The sequence below is a fragment of the Fundulus heteroclitus genome, chromosome 24 (genome assembly GCF_011125445.2).
Source record: "Fundulus heteroclitus isolate FHET01 chromosome 24, MU-UCD_Fhet_4.1, whole genome shotgun sequence".
NCBI lineage: Eukaryota > Metazoa > Chordata > Actinopteri > Cyprinodontiformes > Fundulidae > Fundulus > Fundulus heteroclitus.
The window spans coordinates 24,265,813-24,286,768 of record NC_046384.1 but is presented as its reverse complement, the minus strand read 5'-3'; the positions used below and the strand labels follow the sequence as shown (position 1 = coordinate 24,286,768).

Below are 20,956 nucleotides of genomic sequence, written 5' to 3'. Positions count from 1 at the left end.
ACAGTTCCACTTTTATCTTGAAAGCCCTCTGAATAGTTTCCCAAAGTGTTGGGCTGTCCCAACCTTTTTTCCCAATTCGATTTAATTCACAACACGTGTCATCTCAAGGCAATTTACAAAGTCAGTTCAATCAAATCATACAAAGAGATTGGTTAAAAAGATTTCTAAGGAAACCTAACATTGCATGGACTCATTGACTTGCAGCATTTCCTCCTAGATGAGCATAAAGCCACAGAAGACAGTCGCTTGTGTTGTTAACTTTACAGCAATCCCTCATAACCAGAATACATGCAGTTTTAGTGGAAAAAAAACTTTCCTTTAACAGAATGAAACCTCCAGCAGAACAGATTCAGTGTTCTGCCATGAGCAACAGGGGGTTTGATGAGTCAGAGCATGCACACAAAAACAACACAGAAGCAGTGATCCAGGAGTACTTTCTAAAACTTGCTACATACTCCAGGGGTCCGTTCTTCGTACGTTGCTTAAAACATCCAAGATCAAATGAGACATCCAAGATGATTTCATCCGGCTAATCATGATCCGGCTAATTGGGTTCTTCGAACACACCTGTTGTTTACGATTAGTATCACTGGATTGAGTTATCTGAGACAACTGCGCGTTCATGCGTTTGTTTAAAAGGGGAAATGTATCGATAGTAGAAACATTGATCAGCAACGCTCCTATTGGCTGTTCAGCATGGCCAAAGAACGCCCACAGTTTTTTTCCCAGCAGAACAAAAGCTTTTAATGGAAGGTTATCCCGAATTTGAGTCATTAATTAAAACACCTAAAAATCTGTTAAAGCCAGGAGAGAGGGCTGGCAAAAAGCAGCAGACAAATTAATGTGTAAATACTGTCCATGGTAGATGTTTCTATCACTTTCTACAGTATTAATTTTTGCATTTTAATAATCTCATATTTACTTTGTTCTTTTATGTCAGAGCCTCCACGGGACCCACTAGAACATGGGGACAAGTAAAAGGGAAATACAAGAATATTCTACAAAATGGTAGCCTTTAATTATTATACTGTATTTTAAAAAGGCACTTGTTATGTCAAGAGATCCAAATTTCAGTGTCATTCCTTAGATACGGGAAGTAAAGGACACGTGCAAACTGGGAATTTTAACAAAAAAAACAAAAAAAAACCAATCTTTATCCATAAAAAATGAAAATCTTCCTTTTCCAAGTCATCCACAGTTTACACGGTAAAACTGTATTGCTCCGTGTCTAGATAATCCAACCATAGTTTTTTCTAATACAATATACGGCTCGACAGGAAGCAAGCCTTTCAAAGTAAAACTAAACTTCACAATAAAATGGCCTGAACAAATATTCTTACTGAATAGGATAAAAATAAAAAGCAAACCACCATACAAATAACTTAAAATTTTAGATTTATGGCTCCAACACCACTTTTTCCTCTTTAAAAGCCACTGTTAAATGATGTGTTTGTCTGTTTATAACAGCCACCAAGAAAAATCTCTACACTGTCGCGCTGCTCTAAAGGATCCTGTCTATTGCGCAATACGCGATTAATTCGAAAAAAAATGCAAATTATTCTTGCACCTTCCGCAACAGGTTGCAGTCGTAAAAATGGACATGGCTACGGCAGACTTCCCATCTCCTCCGCTTATACAGCCGTGATCTAATCTTGTTTACATGAAATAAGCCTGCTCTGGAGCAGGCTCAAGCTGGCGCACTTGTTGCTATGACAACAAGTGCAGGAAGTCTTTCGAAGAACCAAACGATCCAAGATCATGCCAAATCGTCAACAATGAAATCCTGCTAACTGAGTTAGCGACGTACGAAGAACGGACCCCAGGATCACTGAGATGTTCTTCTTGTTGGGGGGGCAAGAATACAAAAGAAGTTTGTTTTGGCTCTGCCTATTCATACTTCACTAAAAGCTCAGCTGCTGAAGTCTGCACCACTATAGCACACGTCACTCCCGCTTTAAGATAGTGGGAATTTAACAGACAACCCCAGAATGGCAGATGTGACAGAAAGAGAGGAGTTTTTTTTAAAAAAATCTTGTTATTTGCAGTTGCTGAAAATTTAGTGAGGGCACCCAGGGGGAGGGGGGGGACAGAGATGGAGATGAGCAGAGAGCAAGCAGAGAAGTGAAAGAGGAACAGACAGAAATAATAGCACACAGTTTGCTCTGGTGCTATCTGGAAAGACTGCGAACACCGGGGACATACGCTGGTATGGGAGTGGGACTGCCTCGCTTGAGTAATTTACTGGAGAAGCATTGTGAGTGGATTGTTCGACTGCTTAAACCCCCAGTGCCACTACAGATACGTTTGACAGATGCCCGAGGCATTCCCAACTTAAACACGGCCATTCAAATCCTGTCCAATCACCCTACAGTAGTCGGACACCCCACTACACCCGAAAAACTGCTTGGTCGGAGAGTGGTACCCTGGGAGGAAAACGCTCTGCCCAGACACATTGAGAACAACCAGTGAGACCCTCCAGAGCAGGGTTAGGAGAATAAAATGACGTCAGTCGCTGCTGGAGTGAGAACAAATGTCTTGGTTCTTGCAGAGAATGTAGCAGAGAAATGTAGTAGAGAGAGAAAAGGAAAAGGCACAGAACTTGTTCCATTTATTGGCTTGATCTTGGAAAGAAACACAGTAAAGCAGATAAGCTTTGAGCCAGTTTTTAAGTGAAGAGGATTTTTAATTTGAGGGTTTTTAAATCAGCAATAGTTAATAGGACTTGGAGCTTGCTCATCGCTGCCATTTCTGCCCAAACTCTTTCTTGTTGGATGATGAACGATGGCCTTACTGGGGCGAGTGTGGCCTGCAGTGCATTAGATCTTTGTTAAACTTTTGACCTATTTACGGTCCCCCCGGGTTCTTTTATCTGGTAATGTGGTGTTTCTATTGTAGTAATAAAAAATACTCCTCAAACGTAACTATATTTTACCATATTTAATCTAAAGGACAGAGGAATGCTCACAGATTCAGTCCTGGGTTCTCACAACAACACAACACAACCTGAGAACCCCGTTTTTCCTTTCAGACAGATATTTTATGGGAAGCATGTGTCCACCCATTCAGCGGCGTGCACAGTATGATATCAGCGTTCCGTTCATCACATTGGTGGAGAAGATCATGCAGTAATGCAGACGTCCTTGCTGACACATATCACCCATAACAGTCATTCTGTGCAGTCTGAGTATGTCAGACACTTTGCCTTCAGAGTCCATCTATCTGTAATTTCCATGGCAACCAACTTTGCAGTCCAGTCTCTGTAATCTCATAATCTCCAACATCTTGATGTTGGGTTTCTTGAAACTCCATACAAAGCTGGGTCTGGCTATATCCAACAAACTGCTTGGTTGGATAGCGGTTCCTTTCCAGACAGAGCAGCCATGAAACTAACATGTTTGAAATCTGTTTCCAGAGTGGCAACGTTTGAAGCCGCCCCCTGTGGCAGTTCCCCCAGGATATTTCTATCCTCATAACTGGCTTCAAACTGCCGTGTTTGTGTATGCGAGCCAACATAGACCTTGTCTCTCCCTTAACATGCATGCACTCCCTCACCATCACCAACAACAACAATGCGATCTCCAACACTTTCATGCCCATGCACAATGTGACATTTCCTACTTCTGTTGCAGTATTACTGCACCACCCGCAGGCATGCCATACATATTATAATTCCTATTATAATATGTATATGATGGTTTCTCTGGCTTTGTATGGTTTCATATTTACGGCCAAAGTTTTCTTTACAATTATACAGGTCATCAATGCCCTTTTGAAAACAAAATCTTCATGGCAGCCACTTCTGGAAAGGTTCCCCATTATCCCATGGTTTCTCTATTTGGGGATAATGGCTTCTACTGCGGTTCCCTGGAGTCCCAAAGGCCTAATATTAGTTTTAAAACCCTTTATTCTTTTTAGATTTGGGCATAATCTGTTACTTTTATAGATTTTTAGCCTTCTTCATGTTGTCAGACAGGTTCTAGCGAGATGGTTTCCAGATTCTGTGGGTCAGATAGTCATCAGGATTGGCGTGGGTACTTACATTTAACCAAAATAAATGTTTTTTTTCACATAACAACAGGTTGGTTTGAATAGTTATTTTAATACTTTATCATTTAAAATCGCTTTTTGTATTCCCCCAAGTTATCTTTGTCCTATATTACAATTTGTTTCATGACAAGAGTTCAAATACTCTCTTTTTCACTTTAAGGCTCTGCTAAATCTGAAAGCAAATGCAATAATCTATAAAGAATAAGGCTAATTTGACTGATTGGGTTTGTTCCCTTTTAGTCTTGGATGGATGGCAACATGGAATGCAGTTAAGGAGGTCCCTGCAGAGAGGCCAATGAAAAGCAGAGGTGTTGGTGGCTCCCAGCCGGCGTAGAGAAATCTACTTGGCAGTAAAGTTGCGAGTCATGTGCCTCCGTTTAAATGGAAAGGCAAGAAAGGAAACAGGGACAGAGCAGTGAGAGTAATGCAGGCTGAGCTAAGAGGCCTAAGGCTCTGCCAAGACCAAGACGCTTGAGGAATGTAAGCAGCAGGAGCAGCAGCTCTCTCTTTACAGTCACTGCTGTCTGAGTCAGGAAAGCAGCTCTTTAAGTCCAGTCAGCAGCTCTCACAGCCAGCGGACACAGATGACAGGTAGCTCTAAGCTAAACAGGGAGACTCTTTTGGCTGGAAGGTTCCAAACAGATCAGAACATTGCTTTTAAAATGAGCCTTAAATGTTTGAATATTTTGGAACTAACAGCATACCTGACAGCTGAATGTTGTTGTTGTTTTTTTTTAAATCTAAGTGAATATTGTCTTGGTTTTAGGGCTGTAAGAGCATTTGGCATGTGGAGCGCTCTCCTCAGGCCCTGGCAGTTAGTTCATAAACACAGGCCTGTCAACAGCTGCTGGTGATGTAATGTGGAACTTCTCCTCACTCTCCTTCTCCTCCCGCCCCACCACGCCTCCCTCCCTCCCGCACCACCTCCCTCTCTTTCTATTTACAAGTTTTACAGGGTGTTGCTGCAGACTTCCAGCTTTGGCAGCGCAGATAGTGGGTTAAAGTGTGTGTGTGTGTGTGTGTGTGTGTGTGTGTTTGTGTGTGGCTTCACCACCCCGCCACTGCAACACTTTCAGGGGAATTTACAACAGCATGTTTTCAGCTGCCATGAAAGAAGAGGCCACATCATCATGTTGCCTTTCCAACCAAAACACTTCAGATTGTCTGGGAACTCCAGACCTGTTGAGTGGAGAGGAACCGGCCGGTGCTGAGTAAGTTTAAATTCCTGCTTCTTTGTGTATTGGTATCATAGGAAGTGGGTCACTTACTGCTTCACATGGTAAGTGGCAATTGATCCAGGGGTGGGGAGAGGGTGCAGAGTATGATTGGATGTCTGAACCGTCAAGCAACAAGATCATTGCAGTTTTAAAAGATCCAAAAACGTTTTTTTAAGTCTAAAATGTTTCTCTTTGCCATGAGTTTATTTTTTTAGGAGCAACAAAAATTCCCTTCCCTGAGATGAATTTTTATACTAAAAGACATTAAGAAATAAAAAAATAAAAAAAGTTGTTTATAGGAAATATGATTCATATCACACATTTCATAAAAAAACTATCACAAACACAGGTTTTCAAATATGCACAATTTAAAAGAAATGTTATCATTTAATATGGTGCCCATACTGTCTCTAGAAAAGTACAATTCATATAAAGGGAACTCAAATTAGTTCAGTAACCAAATAATAAATAATTTGCTAATTTAGCAAGACTGGGCTGGACAGCATGTTGTAAATTGATGTAAATTGATGCTATATAAATGTGAACAGATAAATGGCATCTGTTCACATTGGACGTATATGCATGCGTTGCCGGGCCGGCTATATAAACAAGAGACTGGAGAACAACACAGAGAGATGGTGTGTGACGTCATACCATATTCCATCTAAAAATTTACTATTAGTTTTTACTAGTTCTTTGTGTCTAAAATAATGATTTTCGCATATCACTGAGCAATATGCTCAGTGATAAGAAGTAAAGATATCTTTTCCTGTCCGAAAATCTGCCATTACGTCACAACATGTATTCTCTCTGATTGTAATGTAACCCCAGACCCGGGATGCTCAAAAGGCATTTGGTCTGAATGCAGAATTACTTATATTCTGGGACACTGTTTGTTTGTTTTAAATAATAAAAAAAAAGCCCCAACAAAGAGTAATAATTTAGAACACAAAATGAGGAATTAAAAAAGATCCTTCAACTAAAACTACTTCTGGTATTAAACTGGTGCAAATATTTATAATGAGGGTCAGGAAGGGTCATTTATTGTTTTAATGCCTGGTGCATAAACTTCTGAGTAAATTGTGTATCTACTGTCTCTAGGTTACAGTAGAAATCTTCTCTGTAAAATCCCATAGCTGATTCAGATGTAAACTTTGTAGCTTCAATCCTTTTGTAGTCGCTGGTTTTTAATGCAGCACTTACTGTGTATTAAGTTTTGAAAAAAATATCCATCCGGCTGTTATTTAGTCTTGTAATGTTTTTATTTTTTTTTATGTTTTTAGCTTTGAATTATTGTTGTAATGTGTTGTTTTTGTCTGTCGCACTTTAACCAACAGCAGTTGTTTTTAAAAGTGCTGTGAATCAATTCAATTTGATTACAAAACGATTACATTTTACATCTGGGAAAGGCAACTGGCAAAAGGCACAGGATAGCCTACTTCTGGGTCGTTCACAATTTTCAGTAATGTAATTTACAAACCCTGTCTACTATGTAGAAAACACACCTAAAGAAAGAATACATGAAAAACCTATATCACTCACAATCCCATGTGGGGTTTTTTGACATCTGTGGATTAGTTGTATAACGTCCCATTGCATTAAACGCACCACTCATATAGCAACCGCTTTTTCGGAAGATGAAGCGCATGCACACTTGTTTTCTAAGGGAGCTTCAGCTGGTAGATAAGCAGTTTTTCAGAGCGGTTAGGTTATTAAAACTGATCAAAATAGCATGACACAGCTACTGTCCTATTGATTTTAACATGCAGGAAGCGCTGGAGGGCGGGGGTCCTGGCTCGCGCTGTGTCCAGAACCACAGCTGTAAAATAAGACCAAAGCAGATCCACAGAACTTGGGAATTAGGCTGCTCTCTGAAACGGGCTGAAAAGGCCATGTCATTTGCAAAAGAAAGAGGCACAGGTTAAAACTGTCTAAAAGCTGCAGAGCAAGAGGCTGAGCCAGAAGGGTCAGAGTCAGGGGGGATAATCAGAGCCCTTGTGGCAACAACCTTTTCAATAAAGAACTTTAAGAAAGTATTACACAAATCAAACGATGCTTCTAAGCAAGGGTTCTGAGGAGGGTTAAGAACAGAGTCAATGGTGTTCAACACGTGGGTTATGTCTGTTCAGTAACACAACATTTTCCAAATAAGTTATTTTCGCCTTGTTAACGCTGTTCTGATACTGACGCCAACAGTCCTTCATGATGTGATGCGAAACCTGAAGTTTGTCTTTTTGCCAAGTCTGCTCCACTCTGCAACTTTCTCTCCTGACAGCACGAGTCCTCTCATTCAACCACGGCTCAGGTCTAGACCTTAGCTGCCTGGTTTTTAGCGGAGCCACAGAGTCCAAGATTGTTTGGCAAGAAGAATCAAACCAGGAGATAAACTTCTCATCTACAGAGGAGGAAACATCAGGAGGGACAGAGAGCTGCTTAAAGGCCACGGAGAATTGAGCGGCAGATAATGGGTTAAAAGTCCGACAACGTTGAGCAGGGGCACAAGGTTTAAATAAAAGTTGTTGAAAAGCTACGTCAAATAAAACAAACATATGGTCCGAAACGCCAGAATCACAGATTTCCACATTAGACACAGGTTTGGAGAGTCAAAACTGTTTAAGGTGTCAGGGAGAGCTGGGTCATTGCAGAGCTGCTGGCCTGTTGTTCATGATGGTCCTGATGCCTCTCCGCATGTTGCGTGGGTTGTTGCTGCTGAAGTGGTCCTCAATGCACTGTTTAAACCTGTGCTTTGCCTTCTGGATTCCTTTTTTGAGTTCACTTCTAGCTCCGCTGTGTGCCAGTTTGCCTCTTGATCTGAATGATGCTGTCCACCCATGGTTTCTGGTTAGAAAACACTCTTTGTGGTAAGGACCGCATCAGTGCAGAAGTGAATATAAGACAGCACAGACGGTGTGTAACTTCGTAAGTCAGCGTCCTCTTTAAACACTTCCCAGTTTGTGTTTTCAGAGCAGTCCTGTAAAGCTGAGCAGGCCTCCTCAGTCCAAACCTGAATGGATTTGGTCACAGGTTTGGTTCTGCAGATCAGTGGTCTCTAGGCAGGGATCAGGTCCACAGAGATGTGATCTGATGATCCAGAATACGGAGCTGCAGATGTTTTATATACTAATGGGATATTGCAGTAAACTTGATCTAATACAGTGGTTCCTAAGGTGGTTAGTGTAATAGCGGGAGGGGGGGGGGCATGGTAGACATGGACTGGAGAAATAACTAATTTGGAGAGATTATTTAAAATATATATATTGATGGAAATGCTGAAATTATACAATAAATTAGACAGTTAAAGTTACAATAATTACACTTTAAAAGTGATTTATAGCAAACTTACAGACTAGATGACCATACTGAGCCCGGTTCTGCTGGAGGCTTTTCCTTCCTGTTTTAGGGGAGTTTTTCTTCCACTGTCGCTTCATGCTTGCTCAGTATGAGGGATTGCTGCAAAGCCATGGACAATGCAGACGACTGTCACTGTGGCTATACGCTTCTCCAGGAGGAGTGAATGCTGCTTGTCGAGACTTCCATTGGTTCCCTTAGACAGGCATTTTTTTTTTTACCAATCTGTATAATCTAATTGAATTTGACTTTGGAAAGTGCCTTGAGATGACATGTTTCTTGAATTGGCGCTATATAAATAAAATTGAATTGAACTGAATTGAATAGTTTTGTGATTTAAAGAAGATTGCAGTTTATTTTATTGTTATATGTTTTAATGCAGTTGGCTTTTCTTTGTTCAGAACAAGGAAAAAAGGGGAGTTTGCTTATGGGTAAAAGAAACGAGGGTCCACCAGGCTGTTTAACCGCCAGCAGAGTGCGCTGATTTATAACAACTGTCAAAAAGATTGGTTGGAGCGGATGCCAAAACTTTCTTTGAAATAATGGGGGGGCACCAAGAGAAGTTTGGGAACCACTGATCTAATATTTTATTGTCTCTGGTCAGAAATTTAATGGATTTATGGGGGAGGACAGCTTGTAGTTCAACATGACTAAAGTCTCCAGCAACGATCACAGCTGCTTCTGGATTACTGTTCATTTGACTGGTGATAAAGGGGGTGGGGGGTAAGTGTAGTTTTGGTGTAGATGAGGTGGTATAATGTTCGGTTTCAGTGGCCGGTGCGATCTGTAGACTCCAGGGTTGAATCTCTGTCTATCAAGCACTAACACCATCAGAAATTTATGCTAACTTCTGTACAAGTAGTTTGCAAACTAGCTTTGTTTTTGATTAATAATGCTAGCTGGTTAGCTGATGGTTATTGGCTGTCTAGCAAGATCTAGATAAGTTTAAACCTGTAAAATTATTGTTCACAAGGGTTCACACTGCATGCATTTACTTACTAAGACACAGTTTCACATTGCTAAGTAACATATTAATTAATAAAAACTTCGTAAATTAGTAAAAAAATAACTGAATAAAGGAAACAAAATGTTGCTAGGTAGCATACTAGCTAGATATATACAAAGTACTATAAAAGCACTAGAAAAAGTTAACACAATTCAATTTATTCACAAACATTGCTAGTTTGCTAGCTGATGTTCGGTGTTTGCTTCATGAAGCAAAAAACAAAATAAAGCAAAATTATTGCAGGTATCTTCAAAAGTAACCCCTTTTATAGTGTGAAAATTAATTTACATTACAAAAAAGTTACACTACCAAAAAGTTCTAATGGAGCTCATTAGTTAGAGTTTAAAATAAATGCTATAAAAATTAAACACAGTCTGGGTTATAGGTTAAGGCATAATGATTTAAATTGACAATTAGACACCGGTACATTAATATTAGCAGAAAATACAAAAATATTTCATAATTTTAATGCTGCATTTTGTCTTATCTTTTGTGTACATTTTAGTCTAAAATGCCAGATGGTCTAAAGAAATATTTATAATATTTTAGCCATGGTAAAGCTAGTGTAGTTGTATTTATGTGGCACATATTTATTTTATTTTGGGGCAAAAACAATTGTTAAGAATGGAAAATTAGAATTCAGACAAACTGTAATCTTTATTTATTCCTCTGTTCCCAAAAGATAAATTATTGCCTGCTAATGACATTATATTTTTTCAAAAGAAGACTTGCTTTGTGTACATTTCTTAATCAAACAAGAACTTCAGTGTTTCCCCATTAAACTGTCCCTTATTTGGCACTTACAATAAGTTGTTGTGAGTAAAAATTATGTGTTTGTGCTTGGTTTCACATCAAACCAATGTGTACAATAGTTCTCTTTGAGAGAAAAAGCTCAAGTGGAAAACATTCACAAGCATAAACACTCTGTTGTTTCTCAAGCTGTCAGCAGTCTGCTGATGAAATGCACGTGTTCAGTTTACTGATGAGCTGCCATCGCATGATGCTCACATACCTAGCTAAGGGGGGTGAGGGGGCACAGTTGTATATTTTGACAATGGCTGGAAAAATTCCTCTGCCCTCTCTTGGCTTTCTGCATCACCCTTGGGAGTCCTGCATGTTGTTCTTGAATTTCTTTCTAAATGCAATACTATCATGAGAGAGTTCAGCAGAGAGTCATGCTGCCAGCTGAAATACACCAGGTTGCAGTTGCAGGTCCCACAACAGGAAGTTCATTTTATCTTTTTTTCCCAGGATGTGTATTAAAGCATCCTAAGCATGTGATGAGATACGCATAGGGAGCTGCAGGGACTCCCCTTATGAGTGGGATGACAACATTGTAGTCATTGTTTTCCTTTATTTTCCACTGGACCTTCAACCCCTCCCTTCTGCTCAACCCCACATCAAAATTCCCTGCTAAGCACTGCTGACTAAACAAGATTTAAAGCTGCTCGGACAAGCTCAGACAGAATCTCTATCACTAAATGTGTCAAAGAAAGGCCTTTTCTTGTTAGCAGTTTGTTTCCCTTTGTCTTGTTTGACACAGTTTTAGGTCAAGAGGTAATTTAGGTGTTTGCTTAGTGTAACATAAGAGAACCGGTCTTTTCAGTCTTTTAAGCTTTGTCTTCAAGGGCTGAAACATCGGCGCCTTACTTGTGTTGGACCAGCTTTTCTGAACAGGTTAGCCTAGTCAAATGTAGGTTAGACACTCTTGGAAATGGGAGCGAAGGGTATGCAACCTTAATTTGAATTTGGTAAAGGAATATGCTCACTCTCTTGGAATTAAATTAAATGAAATAGCTGATTTGATTTTGTTTAATTTCTCTCAATACTTTAGTAAATTTCACCTAATATTCTAAAGGTGTTTAATAATTTATCATAATTTATCATAAGTTCTAATTATTTTCTTTTTTCAATAAAACCTGTATGTATTTATTGAGTTAGCACCTAGGGAGGGGGAGGGGGGGATTTTGGGATAAACATGTACTTAATACATATGTGTGATAATTTGTGATAAACTCTATTTCCTATCACATGACATGACACATTGAACCTTGAAGAAGATGGCCTACAGTAGCAGGAGACTGCACCAGGTGCCTCTTATGTAAGCTAAGAGCAGGAAACAAGTATACAATTCCCACAAGCTCAACAAAGTGGAGCTATAATGGTTTGGGGAAATGTTTCCTAGTCTGGTCAGTCCTGATTTGAGCTGCAACATTTATAACTTGACACAAACAACATAAACAAATATGGATCCATATCATCTTGTATCAATGGTTAACAATGTGATGGCTGGTGGTGGTTTAAGGGTGTGGGGAATATTTTCTTGGGAGACTTTGAGCCTCTTAGTAACACTTACCATTGATTGTACAGCACAGCCTAACTGAGCTGTTTTTTTTTTTTTTTTTTTTTTTGCTGATCATGTTTATCCTTTAATGAACATAATTTGTCCACCTTCTGGTAGCTACATCTAACAAAATGAAGGAACCGTGTCACATAGCCCAAGTAATCTCAAAACTGGTTTCTTGAACACAACAATGAGTTGACCGTACTTCAAAGGCCTACGCAGTAACAAAATCTCAGTCAAGCAGTTCTCCTTTGAGGTGTGGTGGAACAGGAGATTCATGTTATGGATGCTCAGCAGACAAATCTTCAGCAACTGAGTGATGCCTACATGTATTCATTATTCAGAATAACCCAGATCACTTTTAGAGGGTGACAGCACCAATGAGGACAGTCTTTGACATCTAGACATAATATTCTACATAATAAGTAATTTACCCGCAGTAAGAGAAAGCAATGCTGGGGACCAACTGGGGTTGTCAGCTGTATTGTTCCACATGTGAAAACAGTATCAGACAAGCCAGCCAGCAGAGGGACTCCAAACACCCAACCAGTGTAGTCCATCCGTCCTGCTAGAACACAAATGGACTACTCTGCTCTGTCCACACCGTAAACCTCACATCAGACACTTCATGCTTCAATTTTCTGCTCAATGAATGGAAAGTAATAGTGGCTACCTCCAACCTCCCCCTCCATCCTCCTTCCAAGTAAGCAGGCAAATTAAATGATCGAGTCAAATGTATCATTTTCCAAGTCAGTCATTCTCTTCTCAAGACATGACAATCTGGATAAATCATTTGGAAAATCAAATGAAGAGAGAGCCAGGTCCTGCACCCAGAGGGAGGGGGGCTGCCTCTTTGCTGACCTCTTTTCAGCTACCCTCTCATTCAAACCAGGCACGGGGCATGGAGACAAAATGAATTGGTTCCTGGGGCAATTGGGGGTGCACCAATCAATGTCCAATCTCCCCTTCCATCCATTTTCTGGTCCTGGCATATCCTGGCATGTGCTCTTTTTAGGGGGTATTGATTACAGAAACACTATTTAGCCATCAGGCTTTTGATTCACAGCTCTACATTTTCTGAAGGCTCATAAAAGACAATGGCGATAATTGAAAACTCATGCAGACTACAAGTTCCTATTAAGTCTTTGGCTCTGCCTTCTGTGTTCTTTTCTTCCAGATGGCCATTTAAATATTTGCTTAAATGTATTTGTTCCATTATTTCACACATAGCTTAATGTATAACCCATGGCCACATCGATTCACAATGAAGGCTATTCAAGACTGCAGATCAAAGGAGATTCTTTCATTGGTGTTTACACTATAGCTATTGCTCAATTAAATATTTTTTTTTTCAAATAGGAAAAGGAGATAAGCACTGTGGGCCTTCAGTGATAAGAATTTCTTATTTGTGCAGACTGTAACAGATGTGAGAATGAATGACTGCTTTAGGTACAAAGGACAGTATTACTGCTCATTTTGGTAGTCTGATCACTCTTAACATGTTTTTTTGACTACCAGATGTTTCAAGAAATTGTAAGGTTTCATTCATCTATTGCCTATTGCTGTTTATCCTTGACAGTCCCTGAGTGAGAGGGGACCCTAGACAGGCATCACAGGTTTTTACAAATTTCTTGATCAGATTAAAATGTATTCTGATTAAATAATCGGATTGCAGCATTTATATGGGCACACAATCAATTAATCCAACCATAATGTGCGTGTATATGAACCTGGCTTTATTCAGAATAGAACCACTTTGACATGCGCAGTAAAATTGCCCACAGATGTTTTGTCTTTGCTAAACTACAAAAATAGCAAACAAAGCAGTATTGTACTAGTTCATTTGTCTTCTGAGCATCCAGGCTGGACTTGCACAATGTGCTAATTATGGTTGTAATGTTATTGAGTAAGCAACAGTTTTGAGCCCTTTAATTTTTTTGAACAGAAAGGTTTTATCGGGAGCTCCGATAGTTTTGCTTCCCGATGTATTTCCTCCACTCACCAAGGTGGATATACATCACGTTTACGACGGGCGCACATGCACACTCGGGTCAGTTTTCTACATTCGCAATACATTGAGCCTGATAAGCATATATGCACTTTGATTGGATTATCAGTCGGCATAAACCACCCCTCTCATTCGGATTACAATTTCATTCACATTGAGCTTTATCTGATCATCATATTCTGATTGGCTTGTTTACATAATGGATGTTTATTTGGATCGGCCCTTTATTCCGATTACTTTTGTCCATGTAAACATAGCTACTGACTGTTATGTGCTATTAGGAGAGACCAATAAACCTAACATTCATATTTTTGAACTGTGGGAAGAAGCTAAAATACCTGTAGAAAGCGCCACAATGTCTGGCCACAACTTTTTTCTCAAGGGGTGTCCGACTACTGTACTGTGATTGGACAGCATTTAGATAGGCGTGTATAAGTTGGAAAAGCTGAAATGCCTCACATGTCTGTCGAACTGCAGTTGTGCTGTCCCACCAGTTTGACTCTGGTGGTTTAAGCAGTCAAACATGCTAATTCTGCTCACTTGCAGCTTTTACTCTGTACATTAACCTCGCGTGGCAGTCCCGCCCGCGTAGCATCGCACGTCCCCGGTGTTCGCAGTCTTTACAAATAGCACCAGAGCACACCGTGGGCATTTATGTGTCTGCCAGCTCTCCACGTGCCCCCCCCCCCCCGCCCTGATCTTCATTGACGTGAGCTGACTTCTGCAGCTGAGTGTCTCGTGCAGTATGAAAAGACAGAGCCAAAACAAACATTTTTGTGTGTTCTTCCCACCTCGCCTATGGTAAAATAAATACATATTTGTTCTCATGGAGTATATAGCAAGCTTAACAGCTGTGCGTTTGTCCTACCAAAATTCAAAAGTTTATAGCATTATAATGAAACCAGGGACTAAACTTGGATCTAAATTGCCCCGATAGGGAGTCAACCACTTTGAGAATAACTTAACATCTTAGGATAGGTCACAATGATCAACATGTTTATATGGTTGGGTATTCCATCCGTCCTATTGGTTTAATTCTTCCTCTGCAAGATTGTGAGTAATCTCCGCCATAATATTTTACTTTTTTTAATCAAAAACTTTGATGAATTTGGATAGAATCCGTTGATATAAAAACCAATTTGCAGAATGCTTCACTAGAAGGGTAATTGGAGGGAATATAAGATGTCTGTAGATTTTCACCAAGAGAACACTGGAAGTGTTAATATCTAGTTCACTGGGACAACACAGGTCGATGGAAATTAGCCATTGTTCCAAAGCTTTACAATGGAATGGCGCAAAGTTGGAATGCTTTCCACCAAGTTGTAGAGACTCATGATGGTCTGAAGCCACCACTGTAAGTTATTATCTCTAAAATTAACTGAGGAATATTTTTTCAGTGCATTATATGTACATAAAACCATTACAAAACCTTGATATCTACCATTGGTGGCTAAGCACATCAGCGCAAGAATGAGAAACAGAGTAACAGTGCTACCAGACAGTTGCAGAAGCATCCAACAGTCAGAGCAAAGGTGTCTCATGGATGTTACCTACACTTCATGGAGATATACGAGAGTTGAATTTTGGGTTTTTCATGTGCCCCGATAGTTGTTGGCTCGGTTGGGTGTTCCAGATTCTGAATGTAAGACAGTTGCATGCACTTATACCTCTGTTCTAGACATGCCAACTACTTACAAAGCAAATCATTTATGTACCCATAGTTGGTCTGCATGCATACCGAATTAGGTCCAAATCTCCCTCTGGGTGGTTCATTGTTTTTGCCAGTGAGTCTAATTATTTCAGTTCTACAGAGCCATTCAGGCAGTTTCAATCAACACAAATTGCTAAACAGTTGAGCAACATTTTCATTGTTTAACCAAATAATAAGGTGGAAATAAACCTCCAACGTCGTGCAGAGATGGATCAAAACTATTTATCCAAATTTGGGAAACCTACCCAGATTTTTAACCCAATCTGGTAGAGTTAAATCTGAAATTGAGCCACCAGAATAAATTCAAAACATTACAAATTAAGAACAACTATGATTGTTCTGCAGTCGGGTCTTTCTATTTGGAGCTTCAGAAACAGGGGAAAGCCAATCCCTTTTCATTCCCAGCTGCTTAAGTCATCCCATCTGACAAAGGAACAGTATCAAATCTAAACCACGAGGATCCATATTCATTGACAATCTGTGCTTATTATCACCATTTATTTGCAAGGCACACAGTCTGCTTTCAGAACCGTGATCTCTCAATAGCTTTAAGTGTTATCATTAAGCTGTTATCCCCCTCACATTATCCCTGGTATAGTTTGAAGCTGTCTGGGGCTTTGTGACCTCAGCTGGGTCCTCCCTTGTTCCTGGAGCAGATGTTAAAAAAAAAGTACCCCCCCCCCCCACACCCTCAGCCTTCCCACCTCAAACAACCACCCCGCTGCACACAGACACACCATCCTGCCTCGTCTCCTCCCTACACCCTGGCATCTAATTAGGCCGGCAACACAAAGACTCCCAGATGTCAGCGTCCTCCTGGCCTCCTTTGATTATATCCTTTCCACCCCACTGGCATGCTCAGTCATTGGCTGGGGGTCCGGATGGGAGGTGTGTGGGCCTATAGGGGTTGACGCGTGTCACTTTGGTCAACACCACACTGCTTGAACATATCTGTAATTGCTTTTGGTGTAAATCACTGGAATTTGTGGTGGAAGGAGGGCAATCATGAGTCAGTCTAGTAAGAGGACCACCACTGGGCTGTAATGAAAACTGCATCTCAAGCTGAATTTAGCAAAATGGCAAGACTTTTAATGGCTTAACTTTGCTCTTTGGATCAACTTCAGTTGGATACTGAATCAGGTTTTGTCAATGGATCCTGTCGTTATATGTTTAAAACACCATTTGTCCAGGCCAGGACTCTAAGTGTTTCATTTCCCCTTTAATACATCTGTGGACAGTCAACAAGTTGGTAGTCTGCGGAAAATTGGCCTTGGGGCTGTTTTTTACACCATGGGACCACAGCCATTACCATGACTTTCAGTCAGTCAGATTTCTGCCCAGGGAATAGTTCAAGGATGAGGTCCAGATTACCACTTTTGTAAAACTGTGCCCAGTCTAAAAATTTGATATGTGTATCAAAGAGAAATGCAGTTTCTTATAGACATCTAAAATCAAAAAGCTAACTTAAAACAAATCATAACTAAGTTGTATGTAATTCAATCATAACTGTGGAACATTCAGAATATCTCACCTGATGAATTTTCTGTGCATTAGATTCAGTACAAGTCATTATGTATTTTTAGTAATGGTACTTGCAGCATAGTTTAATTAAGAAACAAAATCATTATTTTCTCTGCACAAACATAACCTCCTCATTTATGTAATGGTCTGAAATGCTGCTGGCAACAGAAAGACACATGCTGACTCAGTTTGTTTAAATGTCAGCTGTAGGAGTGTTCTTGCACTTTATGACCTGCCTTTATCTGAATGTCCCTGACATCTGGCTTTTAAGGTGTTTGGTTTATTCTTTATTGCTTCTGATTTGTCTACGGTCACTATACGTTAAGGAAAAGCATCATGCTTTCTCTTAGCCGGGTTTGTGCAATTCTATAATCCATTTTAATCATTGACTTTCAATCTCACTGAACTCTCCTCACCTAATCTTTGAATCCAAGAGTGTCTGTTGGGTCTGTTTCCTCTCCTAATCTCAGTGGAAACTGAATTCACATCCAAATATAAACCAACATTTCGCCAGTCGTATACACTCACTCAATTTGTTGTCCCGGAGCCAGAGCAAACGAGACAGGCATGAATCTAATGTTTCTGCATCATTAAAGACACCACTGTGTCCCACATCCTGTTCACTGATTAGGCAACTTCCTCCTGTATGGGATTGTCCCCTGAGCGATTCAAAAATGGGGGAGTGCTCATTTAGAAGTACAAACATCAGCAGCGAGCCTCAGCAGCTTGATGTTTTGCCGCATCGTGTGTCGATAAGCTCGGACCTAGCAGATAGGCGGTGGATGGAACATGTCGTGTTGATGTGTGCTGATGTTTGACAAGTGCAGTCATGCCGATGAAGCCTCAGACGGGGTGTAACGGATCCAGCCTACAGCAGAGGTGCAGGGCACTGTTTGGGATGTGTGATTGGAGAAGGGAGTTGGAGGGGAAATGGCCCACTTGAACAATATGGTACAATTTTGGACAAATTTGGACAAAGCAAATACAGTTGATCTAAAAAGTGTACAGACCTCTGTTTAAAAAGGCATTTTCTATGACTTTTACATTTCTTTTCCACCTTTATTGTAGCATTTAACCTGTAGAAATCAACTAAAGGAAGAAAATTGTTCTGGGGAAAAAATAAACATGGTTTAATAATAATCAGGTGAACCTACAGATTATCTGCCTGATTTAGTTCCAGACTTTGACTAGACCATTCAAAAAAGTAAAAAATAAATAAATAAAAATTTGTTAATGCAGGACTGTGTAAGTTTTGATCCAAGTATTAGCTTAATATGAGGTTTATTAAGTAATTTTTCAGGTCAATATACAGCACTCAATGCATATTTATGGTCTGTGTGGGCAGCTCAAAAACTCGCCTATGTAACTTGAGAGGGTCGGATCTGTTGCTGAATGGGTCATGTGACATAAAGCGGGTCTCTGGGTCACATGACCCATTCAAACAACAACAACAACAAACCAAACAAAATAAACTAAATATGACACTTACCTGATCAGACCTATTTTTGGTTGTCTGGTGTAGGATTTGATCTAAAGGGGTGAATGTGGCTTTGTCTTTACAAGTAATTCAATGACTTCTCAATATGCTGGTCCAAAGTGGTCGGCCATCAGATTCCTAAACACTGAGGGAGAATGTTTAACTTTGTGTACGTGTAGTGTTGTCAGTGACCTTCAGGGGCACTAAACCTGGAAATGATAGGTCTAGTGCCCCTGGTGGCTAAACGTTAAATGGTGCCACTTTATTTTAGATTCATGCTTGGACCATCTGGAACTTTCTGGCAGACAACTGAACGTTTTGGGTCAAACCTGACTTTTGTTTGGAACAGTTAAGAATGTTGTTCAACTAGACAAAAACAAAACACACAACAACATCAAACTCTTCCATGTGAAGAAAAGTAACCCCACAGCATCATGCAACCACCACCGTGTTTCATTGTGGGTTTTGGGTTCTTCTGGAGATGTGGAGTGTTTTTGTTTTGGAGCCAAATAATGTATGAAATTCCTATCCAAAAGTTTAACCTTGATTTTATTGGATCACACAATATACTCCTACTATGTTTTGGGAGATTTTTAGTGAGGCCTGGGTTTTCGCTTCAGAGGAAATGGTCTTGCAGCCCTGCTCCTAATTGCAGACGTAATGTTGTCACATTTAGAAAACAACCAGTACATGCCAGACATGCATGCACCTCCCTCACTTTTGCTGTCATCTTCTTTTGAGCTTTCTGTCCACTTTTGTCTTATGATATCTACAAGTAATGATATGATGAGGTGGTATTATGGTGGCTCAACATTAGCCGTTGTGTTGAAATAAGGCTAAACATGTCCAAATTGTGTGCTCTTTAATGCAGTTGGAAATGTATGTTTCCAACCCCGAGGTGTACAACGGCTAACTGCTGGCCCCATCCTCACCAGTGAGGAAGTGTTGAGCTTACTCTGTCCCCAGTGAGTCTAGAACCCCATTTTCTTTGTAAAAGAGTAGTATGCATGAAGTGAAGTGTTTGTGTTTTGCTGTAGGCTCATTCAGGCCAGGTCCGACTGGTTCCCAGCTCTGTTTGGAAAGGGTTAGAAAAACAAAGGGGTGAAGCACGGGGGTTTGGGGTTGGGTGGAAGGGCGGGAAGCCTGGGAGAGAGTGAGCAGCACACGTCCTGTCAAAATTAAGAAGAGATCCACTTTTCCTTTTAGCTAATGAGCATTTCTGAAGAGGAGGTAGCAACTGAAAGGAGCCACAGGTAACACCTCTTCAGCTGGACTCTGATCTCGTGCAAAGGCGGAAATGTGACCTGCCGGACGTGAGGCGTTCTTTGTTGACTTTCAGCACACCTCCCCTTTTATCCTTCCTCCAGGGCTTCCCAGGTGTGCAGATCACTGCCGGGCATAGGAGCTATGAACAGACACCTGGAGAGGAGAGAGCAGTTAAAGAGATTGTCTCTAGAAAGTGGCTTACCGGTGAGTCAATCCCATATTCTATAACTGTCCTTGATTAAACAGCTTAATGTCTAAAATGAATGTTGGGATCTGCTGCTTTCTTCTACGCTCTTTGGCTTGTTTGGAATGCGCTTCTCACCAAGCAACAGATTAGGAAGTTCTCATAGTGTCATGTTTCATTTCCTGCATTCAAGCAACTCTTTCTTTGGAAGGATCCACTTCTGTTGCGTGTTATTCAAAAAGATGTTAACCTCCTAGCGCAAGCAGAAATTTCCCAGATAGCTTGAATTTCAAACATTACGGCTCTTAAATTAAAGGCCCGGCAATGTTAAGCACGGGGCAGAATGGGCAGCCTTCTAGGAGCTGTTCTGGTTAAATAAACCAGTGACTGACAAGCTTATCTTAATGCCGGGTCACTCCTGTGAATAACAGAGGTGAAACCTTGTTTTGGCTCATAGCTGGAATGTCAAGTGCAGCCGTTCACTGTCTCCTGTGTTGTGTCTGTAGGAGCTTAACCCCTTCCTGTTTAGAGCAAATATCCAGATACTGCTCAGGAAATCATAAATCAAAGGGCTGGAAATAGTTTGATTTCAAAATATAAATACAACATTTAAAACCTTAGACATTTGTTAAAATGCTCGACATCTGGGGGTTTATGATGTAGTTTTTTTGTTACTCTCGTCAGTCTTTAATGAAGCCATCATAGTTCAGCTTTCTTTCTTGACTTGACATAATATAATGGCTTTTGGCCTAACCCAGATTAATCTAACACTGACAAGCAGCAGTGCCTAGAAGTTAAACTGTGTGCTAAACCGGTGAACATAGACT

At 40.4% G+C, this 20,956-nt stretch overlaps 1 protein-coding gene across 2 annotated transcripts in view; it reads left to right on the top strand.

Annotated features, from left to right (window-relative positions):
• The first annotated feature begins 5,086 nt into the window (after window positions 1-5,086).
• Window positions 5,087-20,956, top strand: part of LOC105931048 (nck-associated protein 5) — a 178,808-nt gene continuing 162,938 nt past the window's right edge. The window contains exons 1-2 of one of the 2 annotated variants that reach the window (XM_036128112.1): window positions 5,087-5,258; window positions 20,047-20,149. In XM_036128112.1, the coding sequence (XP_035984005.1) occupies window positions 5,140-5,258; window positions 20,047-20,149 (222 nt within the window). In that variant the 5' untranslated portion in view covers window positions 5,087-5,139. The remainder of the gene's footprint in view (window positions 5,259-20,046; window positions 20,150-20,956) is intronic. The other variant, XM_036128107.1, reaches the window with a different exon arrangement.